Below are 14,832 nucleotides of genomic sequence, written 5' to 3'. Positions count from 1 at the left end.
AATGGGAGAACACACCAAAATGATAATCATTAGTAAAGATAAGAGTAGGCATGGATTTTCCACTTTAACTTTCGTATTATCTATAAAGTGGTATTATAATCATGAAGAACACACGCAGCTATGTCTGTTTCATGCATAGTGTAATGCTTTAATACAGAACACTTTATTTCTTGAAGTTAAAAATGTCTTACCTGTCCATTTAAAAAGAATACTCTTTAATTAACAAAGGCAGTTTCTTTTAGATTTGATAATAAATGCCTTCACTTAGCAAATATTAATTCTTGGCATATAAATCTTTGCAAGAATATTTTTTAAAAATCTAAGTACAGGGGCTTCCCTGGTGGTGCAGTGGTTGAGAATCTGCCTGCTAATGCAGGGGACACGGGTTCGAGCCCTGGTCTGGGAAGATCCCACATGCCGCGGAGCAACTGGGCCCATGAGCCACAACTACTGAGCCTACGCGCCTGGAGCCTGTGCTCCGCAGCAGGAGAGGCCGCGATGGTGAGAGGCCCGCGCACCGCGATGAAGAGCGGCCCCCGCTTGCCGCAACTAGAGAAAGCCCTCGCACAGAAACGAGGACCCAACACAGCCAAAAAAAAAAAAAAAAAAAATCTAAGTACATCAAATAAAAAAGTTTGAAATAGCTCTTTGGCACATAGGAGATATTTCCTTCCTAAATGAAAACATTCAGTGAGTAAAACAGGCTGCTTTCATGGGGTACGGTACACCAGCAACCTAATTACGAATGAACACTATCTATCTCCATATAGCTACTCTTTCCTCTTCTCCCACCTTCTGAATTACCTCAGATACCTTTTTCTGACCTCGTCTGATTTCATATGTTCTGGTACAATGAGTAGAGCTATGCAGACAGACCATAGTTTTCTACAAACGAAAGGAAACGTTTGTGCTTTGGTTTCAAACCCTTTTTGATGATGCCATCCAAGCCGTAGCTGTACACTGGGTTAATTCTTTCTTGGGACAGTTACAATAACTTCCAGGTCCCTTTTCTGGATGACTGTGAGGTAAGAGTCCTTCATACTAAGTTGAGAAGGAATTATCTTTACCTAACTACGCGTATCACCCTGCACTTGCCTACACTGAAATTCACCTCCCAGTTAGTGTTCCTTTTCACACAAGCTCAAAAGATCAGTCTGGAGCTGATTCCAATTAGCTTGACTTTAAATTACCTGGAAGGGCTTAGAGCCCTGTGTAAACTTAATGATTTCACTGGCTAGTACATCTTCCATTAACATAAACAACAGATAGAAGATAGAGGATAGCTAGATAGGTCCTTGGCTAGAACTGGAGAATCCCATATTCTCCATACTTCCTTGGTTAGAGAAACAGTCAATTATTCCAAAGCAGATTTACTATAGAGTCTTGTCAAAGGCTTTTTGAAGGTCTAAATAGTCATATTTATTGGTTCCTCTCTAGTTGTCATTAGTCAGGCATGTTTTCTTCTTCCAGAAACCGTGTTGTATTTCCTCCTGTATGTTATACTTGTCCAGTTATCATACACTGTATTTCAGATTCTAACTACACGCCTAGGATGAAAAGTGTATTTGGCAACTGGGAGTCTCCTAAAACCCCCTCTCAAGAACAAGGGTCCCATTGGCAGTCTGTTGACACACTGGAAATAATATGCTGGTCAAACTGAAGGAAACTCTGGTGCTTTAATTACACCTAATTTTGTTGACTGCATTTACAGCAAAAAAATGCACACACACACACACACACACACACACGTATATACATACACACACATATTATTCTGTTTGATCTAGTATGCCCAACATGTCCATCTGAAGAATTTGGAGCTGGGAATCACTAACATCTAAATCCAAATCAAGGTAAAGAATTCACTGATGGTTGGTCCATCCCTGTGGCAAAAGTTTGCTCCATGATACCTCATGGTCTTGATTCTATAGCTGGCTTTTTTCTACTTTGTTTTTTTCTTTATGGTCTTAGAATATTTTGGTAGCTGTTCTTCAGATTCCCACCTGGGCTGATTAATAAGCAAATTATTTATTATGAACAAAACTTGAAAGATTTACAACCAACCCTAAAGGCATTGATGTCCAGACTTCGGTCCATGTATTTCTTCTTCTCATATTTATCTCGAATAAATCCCTCGACAGCTCTGCAGAAAGCTTATTAAGGATAAATCAAACAAATCTTTTTCATGGAATGACTATAAAAGGTCAATTGGTATCCCATGGAACATCGTTCTCCTCTCTCCCTCCTACCTGGTTTCCCCACATGGCTCCTGTCTCTTCACGTGGGGTTTCCCTGACCAAAACCTTTAAATGCCTCCTTCGTGGTTACTGCAGGGAATCACCATTTCCTAGGATTTTCCTTCAGAGTAATGATAGTAGAAAATGGGATCAATCTTCATTTTGACATCAGTGGAGCCTGTGGCTATTCTAGAATACAGGTAAAGCAGTCAAGTATCTATTTTAAAGCCCTTAAGTCAACAAGTCTTAAACAAAGGCACCCGAGTGCCCCTTATAACCTCTTGTGCCCCACTGCCAGATTCTGATCAGTGGATCCTCTGCAGGGCCCCAAATCTGCATTTAACAGGTTCCACCTGCACCCACCAAAAGCAAACTCTAATAAGATGGTCTACAAACCACATTTTGAGAAGCACTGCGTCCAGGGGGTTTGGTTTTGTGAGCTGGGTGCTATCTCCTTTGGAGGGGATGGGGGAAGAAAGTTATGGATTAACTGGTCAACAACAATTAATTCTTTGAGCTAGGATATAAAAAGGTGTTAAAAATGAATGGCAGTTTTGCTAACTCAACATAGCACAATAAACTATTCTTTTTATCAAACAATGGTTTCAGAGATCCAAAAATTATTGGAGATGTCACTTTCTGGAAGAATTCACAGTGAACCACTGCAGTCTTAATTCCTGAACAAGTCTTCCCCATGTGACACCACCATTCTGACATTAGAAAGTATACGTGGACTTCCTATGTGTCTTGGTTGCAGGAGAGAGGAAAAGCCAGACTTCGACTAATCCACATATAGATATGGCCCAGTCAGATCATGGGTTCTGAGTCTTGTGTGACTCTCCCAAAACACCAAAAAAACCACTCAGCCTTCTGAGTTGCTCCAGAAAAGATACGGGTCTATTTGAGGTCGCCGAAAGGTCTCAGGCAGGTAGGCTTCATAAAGTCGGTTTGCCTTTCCATTCCCCATCTCTTGCATGCACTGCAATAAAAAAGATGTGGAAACAAGGAATGTCACATCAGGAAAGAACTGAAAAACTTCTCACCCAATTGTACCATTTTACAATTGAAGAACCAACCTAGGGAGTGGCAGAACCGAGATTTAAACCTGTATTCTGATTTCCAATCCATGATTCTCTCTGCTCTACTCCCAACCATTTACTTTCACAGCTGTCTTTCCTGCCACCCCTCCTCCTTTTATTGAAAGATTTGTCTGACAGGATACACTTAATTCAATAATAATTCAAGATCCCATTTCAAAGTCCAAGACATAGCTGCCAATCAAAATGTCTACTTGGCAGGCAATAATCAGTGCCTAATCAGGCAGGCAATAATCAGGAACAACTACAATTCTGAGTTTATAGCAGTAATTAACCTATTCCGCTGTATTACCAATAAATGTGTTTCTCATTAGGCTTTTGAAAGACTCCTTAACACTTGTGAGAGAGAAATTCCAAGATTTTAAAAAATCTTCAAATTCCCAAATACCTCCATGGCATGTAATTTCCTTCATAAGATGCAGTAAAGTGTAACTGGAAAATATAACTAACCTTTTAGTCCTTTAGTGAATCCATAAAAATAATCTAAAGTACCTTATAAAGCCATTTTCTGTTAAGAATAACCTCTTATTTCTAACACCAACTTTAGCAACTGGTTTTCTTTGGAGCCTCTTTCCCCCCAAACAAAGGAAAAAAAATTTTTTTAAATTACTTTAACAAGTTTCAATGCAGGAAGAGAATATAGAACAATGAAGCCACATCGAGGTGCAGCTCTTGGGCCAGGCTGGACTCACTAACTTAAGTGTCTCATGCCCAGCCCACCAACCTAACAGCAAGCAAGATTCACATATGCATTTCTGCAATAAAACATTATTATAAGTCTATGTGTTGGGAGGTTTTCTTTTTTTAAGTGAGTATCTAAAACTATAAACGTTAGATCTGCAAATGCCAAGGCCCTTAGAAAATAATCCAAGGATTCCCCCTTTATACCTTCATGGATCCATGGGGTCCTAGTCCATAGACTCTTTGTGCTTTGAAGGAAGCAAAATATAAGTAGAATAACTTGGGTCTTAAATATAAAGATTAAAAATGTTAAATGTGACATAAGTGTTTAACAACTAAACTTTCCTTTACCTTCGCCTTTATGCCCAGTTTGACTGAAATGCATCCGGAACTACTTTTACATGGAAGTATGGGAGCAGTTGACTCACTCTTGGGCTGTGTAAATACCTGGATCTGTTCCTGAGTCCACTGGTCGAGGTTAACTGACTTTACCCTGGATATGTGCACCCCGAGATTCCTGTGGATTCCAGCACATCGAATGCAGATGAACACACCAATGTTCCAGGAGGCCCATCGTGGTCCTGTGGAGGTCAGGAACAGGGCAATAAAGTACAAATTAAAACAACATTCAAGACCCAAAGTGGAATATTTAGATTATCAGACAACATTTCTGCTAGAACATAAGTGAGAGAATTGTTACCACAATCATCTTTAAAAAACTATTTTTTAGATTTTATTTTTACTTTTTTGGCTGTGCTGTGCAGCTTGCAGGATCTTAGTTCCCCAACCAGGGAATGAACCTAGGTCCTGGCAGTGAAAGTGCTGAGTCCTAACCACTGGACCGCCAGGGAATTCCCATAATCACCTTTCTTTAAAAAATTGGTTTTGTTCATTCCTCCAAGAATCAGCTTTCTTTAAGTTTCAATTTTTTTTAAGTGTACAATACAGTGGTTTTTAGTATTCTCAGACAGAATTGTACACCATCACCACTATCTAATTCTGGTGATGGTGTACACCCCAAAAAGAAATCTCAAGCCCATTAGCAAGCACTCCCCATTTCCTCCCAACTTCCCCCCACCCCAGCCCCAGGCAACCACAAATCTACTTTCTGTCTCTGTAGATTTGCCAATTCTGGACATTTCATATAAATGGGATTATATAATGTGTGGGCATTTGAGTACGGAGCAGCTTTTTACAGTGTCTGATAATATGAGTGTTGAAATGCAAATATTATAATACTGTTACTCATGGTTTTTAAAAATCCCAGGAGAACAATGGGAAGTCATGTCACATTCTATTTAGTATCTTACACGAACAGCCCTCCCTCAAGAAACATTTCAATGGTAGTGAGACCTGGGTTCAGTTTTCCTACTAGGAAAAAAGATACAGACATGCCATGCCAGCTCAAGGCTCAGCCTGAAATTTAAAACTTTGTTTATCTTCCCCTCCCAACCAGGCCTATAAAATATGCATCCAGATTCACTTAATAGGATCCTTTCCCCTCGGGCTGATGTCCCTACTTTACCCAACTACAGAATTATTTAGATTCACAGTTGTCAAATAATAAAGGTACTTACAGCAATAAAAAAGAAATCTCAGATATGTATTTCAGTAAAATTCTGTTACATAATCTCCTGCCAACTTTGCTCACCCTAATAATCACTCTGGGAAATTTTCAAACTCTTCTTCATAATTTTTATACAGGATAAAACTGACTTACTTTTATATGACACCTGCCAAACACTTGCTGAAAAATCACTAATATTTCCTCTGCCATCATTCCACTAAGCAGAAATTTACCACATAAAAGAAGCATGATGTCAAAGTTAGAGGTTTTGATAAAGAGGTGAAAAGACACTAATTGATTTTCTACAGAGATAAACAGGACCTGCATTTGGAGCAACAAAGGACATGAGGTTTCAATTCTGCTGGACACAGATAATAGTTTGGTTGGTCTAAGGGTTTTGGCAGCAGTTTTAATAAGGGAATGCTAGAATCATATGGCAGAAAATTATTCTTAGAAATTTGAATCTGCAATTATTATAAGTAAGAATGTAATTTTTGGACAAAGATATTACTGATACTATGGCAAAAACTACAAATACAGAAGGCTCAAGTCCTCCTTATAACCACCAGGTGGTGTTCTTGGCCTGAAATTTTATCCCAATACCCTCTTACTGCTCTAATCTTGCTAGGCTCAGATAGATTTATCTTCTAAAAAGACCTTCAGTCCCTTCAAATCCCCAGACAGATTTGCACAGTAGATCTGCTATGTAGCCAATAAACACACAAATGATCCACACACTTCTTTCAGTGGGAGTTAACATAAACACAAAACAGAAAACCTAAATAGATGTGAATGAGGTTCCTTAGCGTGCTGTATGTCTATTTTGGGTTACAGTTTTCATAAAGGAACTCAGATAAAATCTAAATTATACAGGATTTTAAATGGGACCAAAAGTTAATATTTCATGTTTCTTTACCATTTTCCCTTTGCTCTAGATTCTAGAACTCATAAGATAGTTACATTATATTTGTTTGCTAACAAAATTAGAAGCCAAAAACACTAATTAAAAGGTAGCTGTGGGACTTCCCTGGTGGTGCAGTGGTTAAGAATCTGCCTGCCAATGCAGGTGACACGGGTTCGATCCCTGGTCCAGGAAGCAACTAAGCCCATGCGCCACAACTACTGAGCCTGCGCTCTAGAGCCCGCGAGCCACAACTACTGAAGGCCACACGCCTAGAGCCCGTGCTTCGCAGTAAGAGAAGCCACCGCAATGAGAAAGCCTGTGCACCGCAATGAAGAGTAGCCCCCGTTCACTGCAACTATAGAAAGCCCGTGCTCAGCAACAAAGACCCAACACAGCCAAAAATAAAAGTAAAAAGTTACCTGTGGAATGTTATGCTATTTGCTTCCTGACCCTAAGTCTGGAGAAGGTGATTCCCAAACATCTAAGCTACTGTCACAACCGTGGAATTTCTCCAGATCCCGTTCCAGAGTATTTAACGTCTCTTTGCCTCGGAGGAATACAAGACTAAATCCTGATATTCTGGAGCCGCTAACGAGGCCTCAGTATAGAAACACAGGCAAAAATATTTTCATGAAAGGTCAGAGGAAGCCTTCTCTGCTCCCCCTCCCACATCCCTCCTACAACCTTTTCCCTGTGAAATACAGACAGTTCTATCTCAGACACTCAGCCTCCTTTAGTTTTAAGCCACTAGATTTATTAATCAATAACTGCATGCTCCATAAAGGATTCTGAAATTGGAGAAAAGGAAAACACAGGAGAGATACTTATATGGCTGAAAATATGGGAAAATGGTGTTGTTATTAAAAGCATAATCTTTGCAGCCAGAAAAAAACTTACATTTCGAAGGTCAGCTTCGTCAATGATTAGCTGTGTGACCTTCAGAGAGATACTTAAGCTTCCTAAAACCCAGTTTCCTCATCTACAAAATGTGTACAATAATATTCACCTCACAGTGCTGAGAATATGGAGGGGTAATAATAAAAGAGAGCTACATATAAGAACATGGTATAGAATGAGATTTCTGGAACCCATTTCCCATTCATCTCCTTCATGATAAGAGCATGTTTTGTTTTGTTTTTTTAATTAATTATTTTTGGCTGCGTTGGGTCTTCGTTGCTGCGCCTGGGCTTTCTCTAGTTGCGGCGAGCGGGGGCTACTTTTCGTTGTGGTGCGCGGGCTTCTCATTGCGGTAGCTTCTCTTTGTTGCAGAGCACAGGCTCTAAGCATGCGGGCTTCAGTAGTTGTGGCACGTGCGCTCAGTAGTTGTGGCATGTGGGCTCAGTAGTTGTGGCTCGCGGGCTCTAGAGCGCAGGCTCAGTAGTTGTGGTGCACGGGATTAGTTGCTCCGCAGTTGTGGGATCTTCCCTGACCAGGTCTCGAACCCGTGTCCCCTGCATTGGCAGGTGGATTCTTAACCACTGCGCCACCAGGGAAGTCCGATAAGAGCATGTTAACGAATTCATATGTATAAACCAACACTATGCAACACCACAGAATGCTGCTTGTTAGACAGGAATGTGAGTTCTAGTCCTAAAACGTCAGAATCAAAATCAACGGACTGAAGAGCAGAAAGAAACTTACCCTCGATTCAATTTCAAAGTCTTCTAGAAAACATGAAATTTTAAGCAGTTTCTTTTATCTCCCTCAAAATATTCCTTGAGAATATACTACTTAAACCCCCAGCTGTTCCCCTTTTCTGTTATACGCCCCCGCCCTGCCCTGGTGTCCATACACGCCTCCACTGCACACACAGAGGAAGGTGGGAAGCTGACAGCCATCTGATGTGCCTGGATTCCACAGTACCTGGTACTGTTGCTACAAGGCCAGCCTACTTAAACATGGGATACATGCAAAGATAATCCAATTGTTCCATACACATTGGCCATGGCAACCAGGGAGAAAATATAAAAGATACCATTTTGAAGTCGAAAATGGAAAGAGACTCTGAGAGGCAATATTTCAAACCATTTTGAAAGCAAAGAGGATAGACAGCAATATAAACTGGTAGTGATTAGCACAACATAAGAGCAAGGTCATGGCTAAGTGAACATATTCATCAGGGGCCTACAAGCAGGCTCAGGAAGCATTAAGCAATATTAAAATTAACAAATAATCACTCTGCAATGAGGGATCAGTAAAAATGAAAAAAGTATATGGATTTGGCTAATCTGTCAAGAAATCAGCTCTAGTAAGTACCAGCCCAGTATCAGGGAAATCTGGGCTTACATTGACTAGTTACATGCCTTTTGACAAGATTCTCCAGGGCTTATTTCTCCATTTGTAAAATGGAAAGCATATAAATAAATCCGATGTACATTCAACTACTGGATGGCTTCTACATAACCGAGTTAACTACTGATGCCCAGCTGCAAATTTTTCTTGCTGCTGAAACTTCCCCCATCACCAGAGCTACTAGGCCTAGGAGGGTTCTGGGCTTGAGAAATCAGCAGAGAGAAGAGAACTAGAGTTACAGATAGCTTGAAGCTACTATTATAATAATTACAACTTGTTGATCTCTAACCTATGGAGTTCCAAAAAATAAATGTTAAGGGGGAAAAAAAACCATTGCTAAATCAATGGATACCCATAAATTAGACCTGCCAGCATCTTGGAGCTGTTGAAAAGCTCTTCAGCAGCAAGAAGGGTCAAGTAAGGGAGAGAAATTCTCTTCCATCTTCCATCCAAGCCCTGTTGAATCTACCTTGGAAACTTTCCCAGAATCTATCCATTTCTACCTAGACCTTCTCATATCTCACCTATAAGCATTCATTTTTTTTTAAATGGGCATAAGATTTTTTTGTTAGCTCTTCTTTAAAAATTTTTATTGAAATATAGTTAATTTACAATGTTGTATTAAGCATTCATTCTTTTAATATTATTTGTTGAGTACCTACTATGTGCCAAGCACTCTGCCTGCTAGGTACCAGGAATACAAAAGCAGAGACAATGAAGATGAAATTCCCTATTTCAAAGAGCTCACAGACTAACAACTAAACAGACTCCCACCAGAATAATCTCTCCAAAACACAAATCTGTACAGATCAGGCCCCCAAATGTAAACTTTTCATGTAGTCTCAAATATAGAGGTGCAAATGTAAATTGGTGCTAATTTTCTGAATGGCATATTCCAAACTGAACTCTCAATCTCTTGCCACAAAACCTGTTCTTCCTCCATTCTTCTCCATCTTAATCAATTACACCTCCATCCGTTCAAACGCAGCAGTCAGAAATTTATACATCATTTTTTATACCTGTCTTCTTCAACCGCCATATCTACACCATCACCAAGACCAAATATCTCTCAAATCAGTATCTCCTCTCTCCATCTGCAACACTATTTCTCTAATCCAAACTCACCAGATCTCTTGGACTAGTGCAATAACCTCCTAATTAATGTCTGTCTCCGCTTTTACATTCCCTTCTCCTCCAACACCAAACCAAAACCATTCTCTGCAAAACAGTCAGCTTGAGCTCTTAAAGAAGCAAAAGTGACCTTGTCACTCAGCTGCTTAAAACCTTTCTAGGGAAGCCTGCCTTCTGTCACTGTTGGATTAAAGAACAAAATCCTTAACGTGGTCTCCAAGGTCTTACATGATCTGGCCCATGGCTACTTCCCCAGCTTCTCAACTCCAATCACGCCAGCCTTCTTTCATTTCCTCAAAACACCAACATGTTCTTTACTTAGGGCTTCTGGCCTTTGTACACTCTCTCACTGCCTAAAGAGCTCCTTCCCCAACCACTATCCACCCCTTGTAGCCTGGTCAACTCCTATATATCATGAAGGTCTCAGCTGAAAAGCTTCTTCCTCAAAGGAGCCTTTCCTTGGTCCCCCAACCTAAACCAGATTATATTCTCTCCTCCATCTTTTCTTCTGGTTTTTACACTTCGTTATGGAAAATTTCAAACGCACAAAAGCCGAGCATAATTAACCAGCAGCTTCAGCAATTATCAACCTCTGGCCAATCTTACTTTAGCTATACTCCCACACACTCAACTCCCAACCTTGGAATATTTTGAAGCAAATCCCAAATATCATACCATTCAATCTGTATATATTTTGGTATATACCTCTAAAAATAAGGACTTTTCAAAGGTTATAAACTTTCATTTATTTTACCCTTTACTTTTTCCTTCTAAGTTGTACCATATTTTATCATATATTTATTTGTGTGATTGCTGAACATGTCTTTTCCACTAAACTATAAGTGCCACAAGAGCAGGCAGATCTGTGATGTTCACTGTTACATTCCCAGGACACAGCACAGTTCCTCGCACACAGCAGGGAGGCAAAATTTGTTTAAAAATTAATTAAAAGTAAGTAAATCCTTTGAACACCACCCACCCCTGCTGTAAGAATTCATCAGGGAAACAACAGGTCAAGTACACAAAGAAATATATTAAGAATGTTCATTAATATATTAATGTTCCAACAAAAAACATCAACAGATTCCATAAAAGAACTATGAGATCACTACTCAGTTAGGGAAAAGAAAATTGTAGCTCTTTATTTAATATAGAAACATGTCCATGTTGTATTAATTATAAAATACAATTTTAAACAGTATAAACAGAACAAATCAAACCATTTTTGTTTAAGAATGTGAATAAATGTATATGTATACACAGAAAAAAATGTGTAGAAGGATATATGTAAAATATTAAAAGCTATTATTTCTGGGTAGTGGGATTGTGAAATATTTATTTTCCTTTTTTTTTATATACTCTCTGAATTGTTTGCAATGAACTTGTATTACTTTTGTAATGAGAAAAAACAGTACAGGTATTTTAAAAACAAAACAACAGAGCCATCCATGGCTCCTTACTGGCTGCAAGATAAGTTGAAACTCCTTAGCATGATAATAAATAAATAATCCTGTGTAAAGCCCATGCTTTACACAGGATGAGCAAGTCATCATTCTGAAAAATGTCATGACTCACGCCTCTTTGCCTACACCTTCTTCCTACCTGAAATGGCTTTCTCCTCCATTCCCTGCTCAAAAACTTCAAAATCTAGTCTAATGTCACCTCTTTCTGTGAGGCCGTCAAGGGAATAAATCTTGACCTTTGCTATGGCTAAGAGTCCATTGCATGCTTTGCTCTTCCAATACTTAATATCTTATTACAGTTAGTTGTTTATGAGACTCTCTTGCCTTAAATAGACTATCAGCTCTGGAAGGCAAGGACCTTGTCCCTTCATCATTTATCCCAAACATTTACCACCATACTTGCAAGTAGTACATACAAAATAAGTATTTGTTAAATGAAGTCGTCAATTAACAAGACAAAAGGCATACAATTTTTTTCTGTTTTGCAAAATGAAGGGAGAAGAACTTTTCAAACACTTTCAAGGCAAAGATATTACACAGAAAAGGGATTAGGTTACTTTGGTGAGGCTCCAAAGGCAGAGGTAGCACCAGTGAGTAGAAGTTGATTTGGGCACACTCTGGGGAAGAATTTCCTAACTAATAATTAAGGTTGTGTGAAAACAAATGCAGAATATCCAGAAACAGTGGAATCCCAGTAAGCGCAAGTGTTCAAGAAGAGGCTGGATGATCAACTCTCAGGGATGGTGGAGAAATGATCCCTGCACAGTGGGTGGGGTAAACCATGAGCTGTAAAGTCCCTTCTAGTATCATTGTTCTACTGGCTGATTTGTAGGAAATTTTCATGTCCCTTCCTGCTTGAAATTCAGTGGTTCTGAAGGTACAACGTGAGATAATCCATGAAGATGTTAGGTCTTTTTTTTTTTTTTTGGCCGCATCATGAGGCATAAAGGACCTTAGTTCCCCGACCAGGGATCAAACCTGTGCCCCCTGCAGGGGAAGCACGGAGCCCTAACCATTGGACCTCCAGGGAATTCCCTGAAGATGTTAGATTTTGATGAATCTAAAAATATGAAATCAAATTCAGTTCATGGAGCCTATGATTGGCACTGAAAGCTGGTTTAAACGTGACAGACACATAAGGAAGAACCTCCATCAACACATTTTGATTTGAAAATAGAGGCAAATTTCTCCTGAACTTGGCCTGTCATTAACTCCAGCATGAAATTCGAGAATCAAAGCGAAGCAGCAGCAGTATTTGTTTTAAGAACAATTCTAACGCTAGGTACCTCAGTTCCACTCATTATACCCCTTCAACCCTTGATTCACTACAAAGAAGAATACACATAAACACCAGTGGCATCTTGGAGAAATTAAGTAGGGCTATTAAGAGGTATGTTTATCAGCCTAATCCCATCTACACAAAAGAGAATTCACCTAGTTCCCTATTCGAAAATAACAATAAACAGTAACTTTGAACCTCTGTAAGTACAAACATTTTAAGGAACCATGAGGCCAAAATAAAAGCTTACTCAATCAACCTCTGCTCTCAGTACGCTCTGCAAGAGAAGTAAGTCCCTTTCCATCCGGTACATCTTGTAAGAATGTTGTTTCCTTTTGTCAAAAAGAGACACTGTCCACGTTCATATATTTGAAAAAGCAGAAGTTAATCTTCTTAAATGTTTGAGACAAAACAAATTGAAAGATTTCTGAGATGGATTAGAGAATAAAGGTAAATACTACACCAAGGAATTTAAAATTGGAAAATCAGAGATGGAAAGAACATTAGAAGTCGGTGAGTCTAACCTTCTCATTAGTCATTGAGATCCTTTTATCTGGTTCCTCCCTAAACAGCTCTGGTACTAAGTCAGTTATGTACCATTTCAAAAGGAAGGCCATTCTACTGTTGGATGGCATTGAATACTAGAGATGCCTTCTTTACACTGAGTCCCATTAATCTGCCTTCTTACCATTTTTACCTCCTGGTGCTGCTTCTATACTACTCCCATATTTATATAAAATAACAAAAAATGCAAGATACAGATAGAGGTTTGAAGATTCTAGAAGAAGAGAGCAGCTATTCTACACTCAACTAAAATACAAGCCAGTTGAGCCAACTTAATCCAGGAGGTCAATGACAGAACAGATGTAGCAAACAAACTGCTATGATATCCATGGAGGCGAAGCAAAGCAACATTATCCTCCTATCAGGTAACCAGAAAAAGGTGGTTAGTGAAGTAGAACACTGCTGAGCACTCACTGATGAAATAATTAGTTAGTCTACATCTAAACCCATTTCAGCAGATAACTTAAAATGGTCTTTGGGGCTTCCCTGGTGGTGCAGTGGTTAAGAATCTGCCTGCCAGTGCAGGGGACAGGGGTTCGAGCCCTGGTCTGGGAAGATCCCACATGCCGCAGAGCAACTAAGCCCGTGAGCCACAACTACTGAGCCTGCGCTCTAAAGTCCGCGAGCCACAACTACTGAGCCCGAGTGCCACAACTACTGAAGCCCCCGCGTGCCTAGAGCGTGTGCTCCACAACAAGAGAAGCCACCGCAAGGAGAAGCCAGCACACCGCAATGAAGAGTAGCCCCCGCTCGCCGCAACTAGACAAAGCCCGCGCGCAGCAACGAAGACCCAACGCAGCCAATAAATAAATTCTTTTTAAAATAAAATAAAATGGTCTTTCTCTAAAGACATTAAAGCTTGTAACACTAGGAAATCAACAGGGAAGTGGAATGGGGACTAGTGGGAAAAAAGGAGGAGACATTGTTAATCTTTCTCTTGCTGTTAGCAGTGCTTACAGACAATGAATTGGCCTTGACTTTGCTCTGCTCTGGAGCGGGGGTGGTGGTGGAGAAAATTAAATACAATTGATAAAAAGCCTACAGAAAGTAATAAGCCTAAAACAATAAAACAGCCAAAGGGCCAGCGCTAGAACAACGCACATGTCTACTGCTGGGTGCAGCAGCTTTCTCAGCTTCTCTATATACTGGCTATTCATTTCCTTTAAATCCTAGGAAAACCAGTACTTGCTCTGGATTAGTCCAGTAACATGCTTGTACATATCTCATGGTATTTACCTGACCCCTGCTAGGCACAAAGCTATGGGCTAAAAGATAATAACTGTATCTCTAAAATTAATTAAACTACTCTGAAAAGACTGAAGGAAGGGCAATTAACTTTTAGTAAATTTAGCTCCACATCAATCTTATCTGCCTTATTTATTATTGGAAGGTAGAGATTTATTGCAGGTTAGGCTCTAACTCTTCCTTTCTGGCCATCCCAGCAGTGGACGGTAACTAATGTATACTTAGGTGATGTTTCTGGTAATAAAGACTACGAAATCAAACAACCTGTACCTTTATTACTCAACTCTATTTCCCAGAATACTTCAGAAGGGAAAGGACCAGGTCCTAGTCTGAACTTTTTTTTTTTTTTTTGGCTCTGAAAAGGACATTCTG

At 39.7% G+C, this 14,832-nt stretch overlaps 1 protein-coding gene across 1 annotated transcript in view; it reads right to left on the bottom strand.

The window, feature by feature from the left end:
• The window catches only part of SMAP2 (small ArfGAP2), a 48,081-nt gene that overhangs the window by 13,431 nt on the left and 19,818 nt on the right, over positions 1 to 14,832 (bottom strand). The window contains exons 2-4 of the mRNA XM_068539609.1: positions 4,463 to 4,596; positions 3,131 to 3,216; positions 2,065 to 2,143 (exon numbers count right to left, since the gene is read on the bottom strand). Coding sequence (XP_068395710.1) covers positions 2,065 to 2,143; positions 3,131 to 3,216; positions 4,463 to 4,596 — 299 coding nt within the window. The remainder of the gene's footprint in view (positions 1 to 2,064; positions 2,144 to 3,130; positions 3,217 to 4,462; positions 4,597 to 14,832) is intronic.

Source organism: Eschrichtius robustus, chromosome 3 (assembly GCF_028021215.1).
Source record: "Eschrichtius robustus isolate mEscRob2 chromosome 3, mEscRob2.pri, whole genome shotgun sequence".
Lineage (NCBI taxonomy): Eukaryota > Metazoa > Chordata > Mammalia > Artiodactyla > Eschrichtiidae > Eschrichtius > Eschrichtius robustus.
Note: the sequence above shows the minus strand (reverse complement) of the source record. Positions and strands in the feature narration are given on the sequence as shown.